Source organism: Dendrobium catenatum, unplaced genomic scaffold (assembly GCF_001605985.2).
Source record: "Dendrobium catenatum unplaced genomic scaffold, ASM160598v2 fragScaff_scaffold_404, whole genome shotgun sequence".
In the NCBI taxonomy this organism is placed as follows: Eukaryota; Viridiplantae; Streptophyta; class Magnoliopsida; order Asparagales; family Orchidaceae; genus Dendrobium; species Dendrobium catenatum.
This window is the reverse complement of record NW_021318866.1, coordinates 384,274-399,002: the sequence shown is the minus strand read 5'-3', so window position 1 is coordinate 399,002 and position 14,729 is coordinate 384,274. Positions and strand designations below refer to the sequence as shown.

At 34.7% G+C, this 14,729-nt stretch overlaps 1 protein-coding gene across 1 annotated transcript in view; it reads left to right on the top strand.

Moving 5' to 3' along the window:
* Positions 1-13,485, top strand: part of LOC110108207 (E3 ubiquitin-protein ligase listerin) — a 15,797-nt gene extending 2,312 nt beyond the window's left edge. Inside the window, exons 2-6 of the mRNA XM_028694141.1 lie at positions 158-863; positions 1,000-2,084; positions 2,188-2,643; positions 10,753-10,983; positions 12,854-13,485. Coding sequence (XP_028549974.1) covers positions 158-863; positions 1,000-2,084; positions 2,188-2,643; positions 10,753-10,983; positions 12,854-13,081 — 2,706 coding nt within the window. The 3' untranslated portion in view covers positions 13,082-13,485. The remainder of the gene's footprint in view (positions 1-157; positions 864-999; positions 2,085-2,187; positions 2,644-10,752; positions 10,984-12,853) is intronic.
* Positions 13,486-14,729: the final 1,244 nt, after the last annotated feature.

Sequence of the window (14,729 nt, the reverse complement as noted above, 5' to 3'; positions counted from 1 at the left end):
AAGGGGTGAGGCTGGACCGGCTCAGCCGGTCTATCATATAATTCATTATCAACAAAAATATATAACTATTTTGAACTATATAAATCGTTTTGGTTTTCAGAACAAGTATGGTGTAGCAAAACAATTCTAATTGGTTTTTTTTATCTTGCTGTAGCAGGATTTAAGCCATGGTAACTTTATTTCTTTTGCTGACAAGCTGTTATCAAACCTTGGTGTGCGAAAAGTTATTGCTGGCTGTACCCAAGAAATGCCAGTTGAGGGCGCTCCAAGTTCTCTTCATTCTTACTCTCGGGTATGGCTAGCTGCTGAATTACTTTGTACATGGAGTTGGAAAGGGGGGAATGCCTTGAATTCATTAATCATGCCTTTATCCAAGCATGCAAATGATATGAAATCATTGAGTGGAGTCAATATAATTTCTTCTTTGGTCAACATCCTATTTGATGGAGCTCTCATCCATGGTACCAATAATCACTGGATTGTTTTCTGCTCTTGGATCTCTTCAGATGATGGTGTTGAGAATATTGAAGACCCCTTCCTACGTGCTCTTGTTTGCTTGCTGCATGCCTTCATTCTTAAGGATGATATATGGGGAAGGCCTGAGACTGCTCATTTCATTCAACATGTTCTTGACAAAATTTTCCTTAATGATCATGTAAATAGAGCTTGTCTGAGGATTCTTCCTTATGTATTGAGTTTTGTTGTTCGATCATTGGTATTTCAAAGGACAGAATTTGATGTATCCTCCAAAGATGCTTCTCTGGAACCTTTTGAATCTGTTGAACTGTATGACAATATCATAATTTGGCTTGAAAATGCTGCTGCATTTCCACCTTTGCATTTATTGGAAACAGGAAATAGCGGTAATACATTTATTTTTTTTTTTTCATATGAACTTTCTTTGAATGTTTGAGATTTTTCTTGTGAAAAAAACCTAGACATATGGGTGATTTGGGTTATAATTTAATGGATTTCTTTTTTCTTTTTTCTTTTTTGTAGAAGCTTTAGAATGGATTCAAGTTGTATTGGCCTGCTATCCTTTAAGTTTACAAGGAGGAATTGGGAAACTGAAGGTTGTGGTTTTGAGAAATATTAGTGAATCAGAGAAAAAATTATTGCTGAATTTGATCCGGAAGCAAAGAAGTGCCAATGCCGCCGCATCAACTGAAGATGATATTTCTGCTGTGCCTTCATCGTCTGCCTTAAGTTGTGTTTTTCCTATGCAGGTAGAGTTGATCATTGCAAAGCTAACAGCCATTACAGTTGCATATTGTCCGGAGGAGCTTGCAGAAGAGGATTGGAGTTATGCTATGGCTAAATTGCACAAATGGTTAGAACCATCAGTTTTGTTGATGGAGGAAATGGCTGAGAACGTAGATGATGCTTTGACGACCTACACCACTCATGATATGGAAGTCATTTTAAAGAAGCTTAAAAATGCTGTGCAGCCTTTTGATCCTTTATTAGCGAGTCTTTCTGCTACTTCTTTAGTAACATTCTTTCTCATTTCTGAACTCGTTGAACTTCAAAAAGCTGATCGTGTTGAAGTTTTGCAAAATATAGATCATGGAAACTGGCTCCATGTTAAAGATCAAATTATGCAAAATGTTCTCCGTTTATTTTTCACCACTGGTGTTGTTGAGGCTATTGTAAAGTCATGTGGCGAAGAGGCTTCATCAACAATTGCATCAAGTAGGCTAGATTATTCTCTTTTTTGGTCTTTAGTTGCATCATCTGTTATGAATACACCGGAACATGTTAGAAATAAAGCAGTGGAGTCAATGGAACGTTGGGGTCTTAGCAAAGGACCAATAAGCTCTTTGTACGCAATTCTTTTTTCTTCAAAATCATTCCCTTCTCTGCAACTAGCTGCTTATAATTTTCTATCAACCAAGCCCATTATTCATCTATCAATTTTGAAAGAATACTTCCCAGAAAGCAATGGCATAACCAATCAGGAGCCCTCTTTTTTCAACACTATGGATAGAATTTCAGAACAATCCTTATGTTTAAGAGATGAAATCTCTTCCTTCATTCTGAAACCTGCTGAACTTTCTGAAATGGCATTGACAGGCCATGATAGGGTGAGAATAAGATCCTGTTACCAATCTACAACATTCTGATTTTGTATACGATGCATCTTTGATTATTTTGTCTGCAGTAACTTGCAAAACTTCTCTTTTTCAGGTAAATGTTTTTCTCTCATGGGCTTTATTGCTCACTCACTTGCATTCACTGCCATCTTCTTCCACAACAAGGGAAAGATTAGTTCAATTTATACAAGATTCTGTTAATTCAACAATACTGGACTATTTATTCCAACATATCCCCTTGAAGGCAATCGGGACCAGCCTAAAGAAGAAAGAGACGGAGCTTTCTGGGGATGCATTACAGGCTGCAAATTCTGCTAGGCATGCAATAAGTACTGGCTTTTTTTTGTTATTCATGGAGTCACTTTGGCCTGTCGAAACTGAACATATGGCTTCCCTTGCTGGTTCAATATATGGAATGATGGTCCAGCTCCTACCTTCTTATGTGCGTAATTGGTTTACCAGCTTGCGTGACCGTTCTATGTCATCTGCAATTGAGTTCTTCACAAAGGTTTGGTGCAGTCCTTGTCTCCTCTCAGATGAATTATCTCAGGTATGAGCTAGTTGCAATTATTATGATGGATTTACTTTTTTCAATTGTGCTATTTGTTCCTTTTTTGGAGCACCCCTGACAGTGTTGTAATTTTCATAAAGATCATGAAAGTGACCCACTTTTGCATGTAGTTATTGGTTATACTGTCTTGGGATCATACAATCCTGGTAGTGAGCCTATACCTCTTAAAAACTACTTCATATGAACAACATTCTATGTCATAACATTATTGAGGAGATTCTAACAAATCTTATGTGGTTACCTACATCGACATTTGGTCGGAATAGGACTATAAGCAACCATTTTATTTGCCTCGCATTTTTTGTCTCATCTTATTTTCTTATGGACACCATACTAGTGCTTCGGTCACTACGTTTTTTGTGCCAATCTTCAAGTTTACTTGCTAAAAAGGCAAAAAGCCCTACCTAGCCTTGCAAAATAAATTTCATCTTGCTTTAATGTCCTAATAGTACTTAATAGTTACCTCATGTTAGTAAGCTAAATAGACTGATAGCCAACTAGTGCAGCCTTGATAGAAACATCTAAAAGAAGTATTTATTAGTCTCCTCATGTTAGTAGGCTACATAGACTGATAGCCAACTTGTACAGCCTCGGTAGAAAGAACTAGTTGTAATTGTTTCCATTTTCACTATGGTTATCATAGCGCATGAAGCTGTATCTGAACTGTTTAGGTCAGTTGTGTTCATTCGTTTTCACTATCTATTAGCCTATTCAATGGGTGTTAATTTTGTTCAGCTGCTACCTTTGGACAAGTTCTAATCATACTAGCCACGACATACCTTTTTTTTTCTGTCTTTGCATTTTAATTTTGCTGACTTCCTTCATCTCCTTGCCATATCAACTTTGTCTGTTTGTGCGTGTGAAGCTTGTTCCAAATTTTTGTTACCATGCGCAAAACTATCGGCAGTTAAAGACAGTCTACTTTATCAAAATATCATCATACACACATACTGACTTCCTTCATCTCCTTGCCATATCAACTTTGTCTGTTTGTGCGTGTGAAGCTTGTTCCAAATTTTTTTTACCATGCGCAAAACTATCGGGGCAGTTAAAGACAGTCTACTTTATCAAAATATCATCATACACACATACTGTATATCCCTCTACTTTATAACTGTTTGCTTTTGCATCAATGTTTGGATGACCAGATTTATTTTTTTCTAATATTTGTTTCTCCATCTATTTATATACAAGTATAAAACTTATTGTTTTTCAAACTGATAAAGAAATAAAATTCAGTCATAAAATTTCTCATGTTCTACTTTTCTTTCTTCTCATTCTAATTTTCAAGATGGTATTAGATATATTATGATTCTTCTCTTTGTGATGCTGACAAGTCATTCACCAATGCTAAAAGGTAGTCTTTGTCCAACAAGAGTGGTAAGAATATATTTGATAAATCCTTCTAGAATGAAAATGGTGGTAGCTACCATGAAAAATCATTAGTCAAGAAGCCAACAACTCCAACGCTAAAAAACAATCTCAAAAAGGAAAATCTAGATCTAAAACATTAAAACTTCATGGTGAAATACTTGAGTTGAAAATTTCAAAGAGAACCAGCAGCAAATATAAATCGCATCAGCTCTCTTCTTCTTTTTTTAGCCTTATGGACAATAAACCGATGGCAGCTGATTATTTTCTCAATGGAAGCTTATTTTGGAACTTCATCAGAATAAACTTGGTTATTCAAAATGAATTCTATAATGCCTTTATTACAAATTAAAAGAAAACTACCACTTGGATAGCAAGCTTAGTGTTGCAATCTAGGACCTCTAGTCTGTGATTTTGATGATGACAAACATTATTGATTGAATTATTCTTTTTCTTAGTGAATATTTTGGATATTCTTTTTGTCTGTGAGTACTAACATTGCAGATAAAATATATACTGCTCAAGACTACTGGAAGCTCAAGACTGGGTAAAATAGGATATCAAGGAAAAGTGTTTGTACTTTTTTTTTTCTCTTTCTTGATTTTGGTCATATAAGAGTGTATGCAATTGGGTGACCGCGCACAGACACAGGGGGAGTATGAAAAATTTAAAGTTAAAAATTTTGTATTAATCATACTGTATGACTTACAATCGTACTATACGATCAATTATAAAGTGAATGAGCTTAACAGTTTATTGAACAATTAGTTTTTGTGAACTAATCGTATTGTATGATTCATCACGATCTAAAAACCCTAGCCGCCGAATAAATTAAATAAGATATTTGAAATTTAAATTTTGAATTAATCATACTATATGATATGTTTCGTACTGTACGAAATTTTAAAATCTTTCTTAAATTAACCCCTATAATTAGTCAATCAAATCATGGTTTAATGAATGATAGCATATCGTACTATACAATCATGAGTGTACCATATGATTGGCAGAGTCGAAATTTGGTCATCCCAAATATCGTACCAAACGAAACCATGATTTTTGAACTAATCGTACTGTACGATATTCATAGCGTACTGGACGACCAAATTGAAATCAACTAACTGTCACGATCCGGCCCCGTTAGCTCTCGTATGAACGAGGCAGGAACGAAATCGGACGTTTAGAATATACACTAATCATCTTACATGTTAATAAAAATTTCTAAAAAGACTTCAATAACATAAAAGCGCCTCTAAACATTTCATTTCAAAAGAGAATTCACAAAATATACAAGATGGCCAAAACATCTAACTAATCATGCTATGAGAAAGCCACCCAAAAGAAAAGTAACTACAACTAGGAAAAACAATAAAAGAACCTGTCACCCGGGGTACAACGACTGTAAGTAAACCTCGTGTTGTCAGCCATCCTTATTGCAGGTTCTCCTGAAAAGTTTCCCAACACTAGAAAATGAGCTAATGCTCAATAGGAATTTCTAATCCTAAACATGCTCACATGACTTATAAAATGAAATTTATATTTTTAAACTAATGGGGACATGCTTTTATTTCTTTTCCTACACATGTTAACTTATTTATATCTTAAGAATAAGAGATAATTTTAGGTATGCCATATACACGTGTCTTAGATATATATATCATGTAATGAATGTCATCTCAAAATGCTTATTTATTTATCATATACAACCGTCCCGGAGTACAAGGGGTGTACTGATCAGGTACACAACATCTTTTGGGCATTTCTTTCTTTTCCTCTTTTGCCCCAAAAGGGTCATATTGTTCCTATATTGCTCATATGTGCTTTTGCACCATATTTGGTACTCCGCAATCAATCATGCACAATCATTTCTATATTCTTTTCATATGAGAATACATTCTTTCCTTTCCATATAATTTCATATATTTCAAATATGAACTAATGTTGGACATGCATTCTAAACACGAAATAAATAAACATGTAATGATTGTTTAACATGTGTTTTAGACCTAATCATGAAGGAAACAAGAAGTAAATGTAGTGCATGTTTAACCAGTATCAAATTTCATAATCAATTTCATAAAGGAAGGACATAACATATAAAATTGGATACAAGTTCTTTATATCGTTTCGATCGAAATTTTGTGACGAATTTAATAAAATTTATTTCATCGAATTCCGACAACATCGAAATTTCACTTAAGTTCGTCGCGGCGCATCGAAATGCGTGTGACGCACTCAAATGACGAATTTCGGGTTTTACACTAACCATACTGATAGCAATACAATAATTGCTTCGTTGAAAATCTGTGGTTGATTTTAGATTGAGTTGATTCAATTATTATCACCATTGTTATATAAGATTGGTTGATTGTATGTATTGTGAGGTTCACAACATGTCTTTGGAAACTCACTAAGTTTTCACCAAGTTTTGAAGGCAATCAATTTCAACATATGTAAGATACCCTAAACATTTGTCATGGAAAAGAGAGTTGAATAATTCCATATGCAATTTATACATTTGAAACCCATGTATGCATGTAGGAAATACACGCCCAAGGCTTGGAAGAGATCCCAATCAATTTTGACATGATTGGTGCATTGGAAACATGAATGCAAGCCTCTAAATTTATGGATTTATAGGTTAGAGGAGGATTTGATTTTTTGTTATATCTATAAGTTTTACAAAATACTCAAATCGTAGAAGATCGGCGGCCACGAAGATCGGCTGCCAGAGATAATTTGGCGGCTGGAGATGCTCGGACGCCTGGATGGATCGCGACCTGGATGGGGTCTTCATTCCTCCAGGGAGAGTCGTGCACGGAGGGGCTTCAATCCGCCTTGAAGAGCCGCACACAGGACGTTCAGTCTGCCTGTAAGAGCCACACACGGTATCCTTCGGTCTGTCTGGAAGAGCTGTACATGGGAGCCTTCGATCTGCCTCTTTTCCCTCTTCATCTTTCTTGCTAGTTTGATCACAGGCAGATCAAATGACCCCCTAGCTCGCCTCCCTCTATTCCTATACGCAAAATCGAGGACTTATTTCCCCAATGTGATCTTCTGCCGTGATTTCCCTGCTACAGCCGTCGAAAGTAGCGAGGAAAAAACATGTAGCAGTCGCAGTTTCAAATTTAGCTGTTAGATTCAATTTCCTGATTTAGAGAAATGATTAAAACGGGCTAAAAATGTCAAATAGAGCCTAATTGAACAAGAATTGGTCCAATTGGGCTCAAATTGAGCTTGAATCAGACTTGATTTGACCCAATTTGGGTCGATTTGGATCCGATTGGGTCTGATTGAGCCAATTTTGCAAAATTGGACTTGAATCGGCATCGAATTGTGTCGAATTTAGTTCGACGAGGCTCATATACGATTTGGACTGATTTTTGGTCGGTTTGATCAATTTTACTTTAATTTGGTAGAATTGAGTCTAATTTGATTAAATTTTGCTCCAATTTGAGTTAATTTTGTTTCAATGACGCTCGATCGAGCTCAATCTGGCTTGAGTCGGCTCGATGCAAAAATATATGTGAACATCTATAAATTTAAAGCTCAACTTATTAAAAAATGCCACACCCATTCATATCATATTGATTATCAATAAATATTCTCTCTTGTTTCCAAACTCAGCCATAATTTGAATTTTGCTTTCTTTGGCAATAAATTTGGACTAACTATTTCATCAGTTTGACATTAAGAATACTTCACTTAATGGGTATCTTGAGGAGGAAGTATACATGGAGATCCTGCTGCAGTTGAAAAGTTAGAAAAATACCAATAAGGCATGCAGACTAAAAAAAACCGTATATGGCCTAAAATAATACCCCTCTTATTTGATTTCGTAGATTCTCCAAATCTGTTGAAAAATGTGGGTATATTCAGTGTGAAGTTAGTCACATTCTCTTTATGAACACCTTAAGGAAAGAAAAAAAAGGTGATTTTGATCTTGTGTGACTTCAAGGAAGAGCTAACTAGATTACAAGGGTTTTTGTTAATTGAATTTGAGCTTAAAAGCTAGGATAATATAAAATATTTTTTTTGTACGGAAGTGGTATGATCAAAATAATATATTTTTATTTCTCAAAAAATATATATTCTTGATCTACTTCAAAAAATAGGAACGCTTGGATGCAAGTTTGCAGAAATTCCATTGGATAACTTAGAAAATTGATGTCGCTACCAAAGGTAGGTATCAACGTCTTGTAGACAAACTTATACATCTATCTCACTCATCTTGATATTAGGTTCCCTGTTAGTATTGCTAGCTAATATAGTAACAACCCTACTGAAGACCATATGGATATTGTTAACTACATTCTATGGTATCTTAAAATGACAGTAGGGAAAGCCTGTTAAATTAAAAGTCATCCAACAAAGAAACCAAATTTTCACAAATGTTGATTGGGCTGGAGGTGCATCAAATCTAAAATTTACTTCCAGCTATTGTACTTGTACAACAACAACAACAACATCAAGCCTTTATCCCACTACGTGGGGTCGGCTACATAAATCCTTTTTCTCTATTGTGTCCTATTAAAAGTCAAATTCTCGTTTAAATCTAATAAAGAAAGGTCATTCCTAATATTTTCTAACCAAGTCTTTTTAGGTCTACCTCTACCTTTCTTAACATAAGTCAAATCTAATACCTCTACTCTGCTAACCGGGTCATCGCAAGACCGCCGTTTTATGTGACCAAACCATCTAAGGCGACTTTCTCTAATCTTATCTTCTACTGGAGCTACTCCAACCTTTTCACGTATATGCTCATTTTGTATCCCATCTCTAAGGGTAAATCCACTCATCCACCTGAGCATCCTCATCTGTGCCACACTTAACTTAGTATTATGCTTCTCTTTTAATGGCCAACATTCGGCACCATAAAGCATTGCAGGCCTCACTATCATCTTATAGAATTTTCCCTTAAGTTTGAGGGGTACATTTCTATCACATAACAAGCCCGATGCATTCCTCCACTTCAACCATCCAACTTGAATTCTGCTGATAATATCCCCATCTATTTCACCATCACTCTGAACAATAGATCCAAGATATCTAAAACATGTACTCTTATTAATGACTTGATCGCCCAAAGTCACAATCCCCTCACTAGGTCTATTACTACTAAAATTACACTCCATATATTCCGTTTTAGAGCTACTCAAGCGAAAACCTTTAGACTCTAAGGTTGACCTCCATAATTCAAGTTTACCTTCAACTCTCTCTCTAGTCTTATCAACAAGAAGAATATCATCAGCAAAAGGCATACACCAAGGTACATCCTCTTGCAAATGTCTAGTGAGAACATCCATGACTAAAGCAAAAAGATATGGGCTTAAGGCTGATCCTTGATGTAACGCAACCGAAATAGGGAAATACTTGGTCAATCCACCTTGTGTTTGAACACAAGTAATAGCTCCTGCAAACATATCTTTAATGATTTGAATATAAGCATTATTGACTCCTTTCTTTTCAAGAACTCTCCATAGCACTTCTCTTGGAACTTTATCATATGCTTTTTCTAAATCAATAAATATCATATGTAGTTCCTCCTTATGTTCTCTATATTTCTCCATCAAACCTCTTAATAAATGTATGGCTTCCATAGTCGACCTACCTGGCATGAATCCAAATTGATTTTGAGAAACATTAGTATCACGCCACAACCTATGCTCCATAACTTGCTCCCATAGTTTTAAAGTATGACACATTAACTTAATACCTCTAAAATTCGCACAATCTTGTGCATCACCTTTATTCTTAAAAATATGAATTAACACACTCATTCTCCACTCATCTGGCATCTTTTTAGTCTTCAAAATAGTATTAAAAAGTTTAGTAAGCCATGAAATTCCTTCATCTCCTAAATTCCAAAAATCCTGCCAATAGAAGGTAAGCTATTGTACTTGTACATTGAAAAAATTGGTTACACGGAGAAGTAATAATAAACTGGTTAATCAAATCAAGCTTACATAGCCAATACATATCTTTTATCCCATATGCATGTTTATGAAAAATTATCCAGATTGCAATTCAAGTGACAAGTTGGTTGGTAAACTTTTAGTATATTAAAATATCTCTGCTTTTTTATAGTGGTTGGGGCCATTGTAGAATCTTAATGTGGAGGTGCTTCCTTTCTGTCTGACTATTTACGTATATTTAGTTCATACAACAATTTTCTTTTGGAGTTGCTGTTCTAAGGGTTTTGAGAAAATGGTGATGGTTTCGTATCTTTTTTTTTCAACTAAACATGCATTTGGAAGGTGTTTCCTGGCCATGATTTGTTAAAGCTACTTTCTGCATATGCTTCTAGTGCACGAAGCCTCATTAGAAAAGAAAGACGGAAAAAGAAGAAAACAATGTTTCTGTCAATTATTTGTAAGCAAATTGGTTTATTTTGTGACTGGTAGATATTATGATCATATATGCTTAGACACCACCAGGGGTTTGTTTCAATCTAATTTGTAAATTCAAGTTCATGAATGGATACCTTGCTCTTATGTGTTGGTATTGTTCCATCATAACTTTGTTGATCTTTATTCCTCTTATGATGACATGTGGAAATTAATATAAATATTTCTTTTACTTTGATACACTTGATCTTGAGAAGTATTACCAGCCATTCAAAACCTTGGTTATTTAGGCAACGTTTCTCCAAAAAAAATCTTTTTTTAATGTGAAATAGGAGCCTTCTGACCGAAGGCCTTCTTGACGATTGAGCAGGTCAAAGAAACTGTTCTAGCAGATGAAAACTTCTCCCTCAGTGTAAATAAATCTGCATACGAGATAGTTGCTACATATAAAAAGGAGGAGACTGGAATGGATCTGGTGATACGGCTGCCAAGTTGTTACCCTTTGCGGCCTGTGGATGTTGAGTGTACTAGGAGTCTGGGCATAATTGAAGTAAAGCAGAGGAAATGGCTACTGTCATTGACTGCATTTGTCCGCAATCAGGTATATTCTCAAATATTTTACCGTGTTTCCCCTTTTCAAAATTCCCATATGTTTTGTTAATGTTTTTATGTGCATTTGCAGTCTTTACATTTTTTCTTCCCTTGAATGTTTTCTTGTTATAAGCATGAACATGGAACGTTCATTCATCATTGTGCTTTAAACTTTCCTAAACAAACAACTCTTTGTTTATGTTCTCTAAACTCTGCATCCCATCCAAGAACGCAAAGCTCATGATTTCTGCAGTTGCTGCTATGATTATCTTGGCACTTCTGCACCATTGATATTACCTAATTACTATTGCATCCTCAATTTTTCTTTCTAGTATTATGCTATATCTGCTTGTATAAATACTGTTACCCTATTGGCATTCCCGCACTGCTACAAATATACTCAGCTTAAATAGTAGCCTTAAATTATAATAATATTAAGGTATTTTTCTTTAAGAATTTAGTTATTTTGAGGTTGCGTATATTTAAGGATAATTGAGCTACCTACTTTTTTTCCAGGACCTCTTGTTTTAGGAAAATGACCCTTTAATTTTGCAGGTCTTTATTGCTTTTGCAATCCGTGCATCCAGTTATTGTGTAATGGCAATTCTGTTGACGTGCTCCATGTGGTACTATGGTGTATTTTTCATTTTTTTCCTTGGTAGTGCATTCTACTACATTGGAACTAGGCTATTTTAACCAATATTCACAATGAGAAATATCACACATGCTTTTCTGTGGTGGCAGCAGATCAGACTTGGTTAAAATATTAGAAATGATTTTTTTATTAGATTTAAATGAGAATTTGACTCTTTATAGGAGACGATAAATAAAAAAAAATCATGTTGCCGACCCCACGCAGTGGGACAAAGGCTTGATATTGTTGTTGTACTTCATGATACTTTTCAAAAACTTGTTATATAACTATTTTGAATTGTGGGAAATGCAAAAGTCTTAACGGGTTGCACCCCGGTTCCACCACCGTGAGAGTAGCAGTAGCTGTCTCTCACAACACTTTACAATATTATTGTTTATAGGTTTCATTTGGTGATGAGCTTATTACTGTTTTCCTTCTGAAATCCAGTTGAACTTTTATTTTGATTTTTGTGATAAACATTATTGAAAAGTATAGCCTGCACACCTTTTTCATGACTTTACGCTCATTAAAAATGCACTTGCAGATTAGCTCTTCACCTTTGTGGAGCAATGCCAAGTTTAAACTAGTCAACTCTGGAGAAGACAAGACTACACACACACACACACACATATATATATATATATATATAATAAGAAGGAAGGAGTGATATGCTTTATGGAAACGCAGAAGGAAAGAGTTATAGGTTTTGTTTGGGATGACTTTTTTTATTACTTTTTTAAAACAACGTTTTAGAACAAAAATTAAAAACTTTGTATTAAAACTCTGTTTTAAGAAGCAATAAAAAGTCGTCCCGAACGACGTCATAGTTTGGGCATGGTACTCCCAATGTTGTAGAAGGGGTAGTGAGTCGAAAGGGAATTTTTATTACGTCCGGTAAAAATACCGAGCATATCGAGTGTACCCGAGCGCCTGTACCGAGCATGGTACCGAGCACTTTAGTGACGTGGCGTTTTTTTAATGGTTTCCGGATGCATTCGGTTACCTGACGGAATAATCACTCGTCGAAAGGAAGGGGGAAGCAAATTGAGGTAACTAATTTGGAGAAAGGAGACCAATCTGTTCTACGGTACTCTTCATTTTGTAGTTTCACACACGTGTTCTTTAAGCATTACATGGACGCTTATACATAATTTACCTTAACAGTCTGAATTTTTGTTTTATATATATATATATAAACTAGTTTGCATACTATTATCGTGATTCATATTCCTCTTTGTTTGTGCAGAATGGTGCTATTGCTGAGGCCATACGCATATGGAAGAGTAATTTTGACAAGGAATTTGATGGAGTTGAGGAGTGTCCAATTTGTTACAGCATCATACATACCACCAATCATAGCCTTCCACGTCTAGCTTGCAAGACCTGCAAACACAAGTTCCATTCTGCTTGCCTGTACAAGTGGTTCTCATCCTCTCACAAATCAACTTGTCCATTGTGCCAGACTCCATTTTGATATTTGAACTGTGTTTTCTTGATTGGGAAAAGATTTTATTAAGATATCCTGATTAAAATTTTTGATCAAGATGAATTTCAAATTTTTGAATCTATTTTGAGATAAGCAGAATACATTAATAATTAATATTACATTAATCTTAAAATAATTTCAAGGTGCTTGAGATTCATCCTAATTATTTTAGTCAGGATATAATTTTCTCCTCCATGAATATTTGTATATAGAAAGGGTTAACCTCAATCTTTGATCTTAAACTTTATACGTGTTAGCTGATGTTTTGAAGTGAAGCCAAGAATATAGCCAATTGCTACACAAATCTTTTTAAAATGAACTACATATAAAAACTCAAAAAACACATCTTTATATCTTAATCAATGACATTTTGGGTCTACAGCTTCACATCATCCAGAGTTCAAATTTCTGTCCTGTTTGCCTGGAAATGCCATTCGATGAAAGGTTAGTTTGGTTATTAAATTTTTTATACTGTTTTGATATTGTTTGAATCGCTTATTCAGTATCAGTTCCATAATATTGTTTGGCCATGATTCTTTGCTGTTTTTACTATTGGGTAGAGGTTAATGCGAGCTTAGAAGTGAAACACTACTCCTGATTTATATCAAATAAGCCTTTTTTTATTTGTTTAATTAAGGACAACTAATTTATCATACAACTTCGCAATTTTTATTGCGAAGAAAAGATTATGGACTGTGCAAGAGAGTTGTTAGAAGTAAGCTTTGAAAATTCCACTTTAATGCTGAAGAAACAAAGTGTTGTAGTGGGATTTATCAGAAATTAGATAGAGATCAATATGCTTGTGTTAATATATCACCTCCATGTCTTAGAAGAATGTTAGATTTACCATTTATTGACTTTTGTGTTTTATTGGCCTCCAAAAGCTGGCTCGACTACTGATATTTTTTTACTGATTGAATGTTGAATGGATGTTGACTGGACTAATAAGTTGCCGGTTAAATAAACTATTATATCTATTTTTACATTACTTAATTACATTATTACATTTTTAATCATAACTTTTTTTTTTTTTTTGAGGTCGCACTGCTTGAGATAATTTTGATTATTTTTTTTTATTTTGCAAATTATGGATAACCTTACAGCCAATATTTTTGTGATTTTTGGGAACATAAGTTTGTTTTTGTGTCTTTGTTACTCGAGCAATCATCCCTCTTTGGTTTGATCACACAATGATTTTGTTAGATTTTGTAGATTTATGAAGAAAATAGTAAACCAAAGTTCTGTTTGTTTTTTCAGCTTATTTCACTGACTACTTAGACTATTTGTGAATGCTATTGATGTGGTCTATTGAATCAGAATCATGGGATCTATTTTAAATGGAATCATGTTAATGGGACTTTCATCATATTGTGGCAGCCAATAGTTTTTCTTAAATGTGGATTGGCAAAATTGGGATTTTGGGGCAATTTAAGAGTTACAGTTATATTAAGTTATGTTAATGCTTGATGAAAATAAAGTAAAACGTTTTTCTAAGATTAGATGGGGGCATTTAAAGAATATTAACAAAAATATTTTTGAGAGTAAGATTTTAGATCTTAAGATTTTGTCTGTGCATGATGATGCTAATGTTATGTGGGAAAAAGTGGCTAGTGATATTAAGAATATTGCAAAAGAT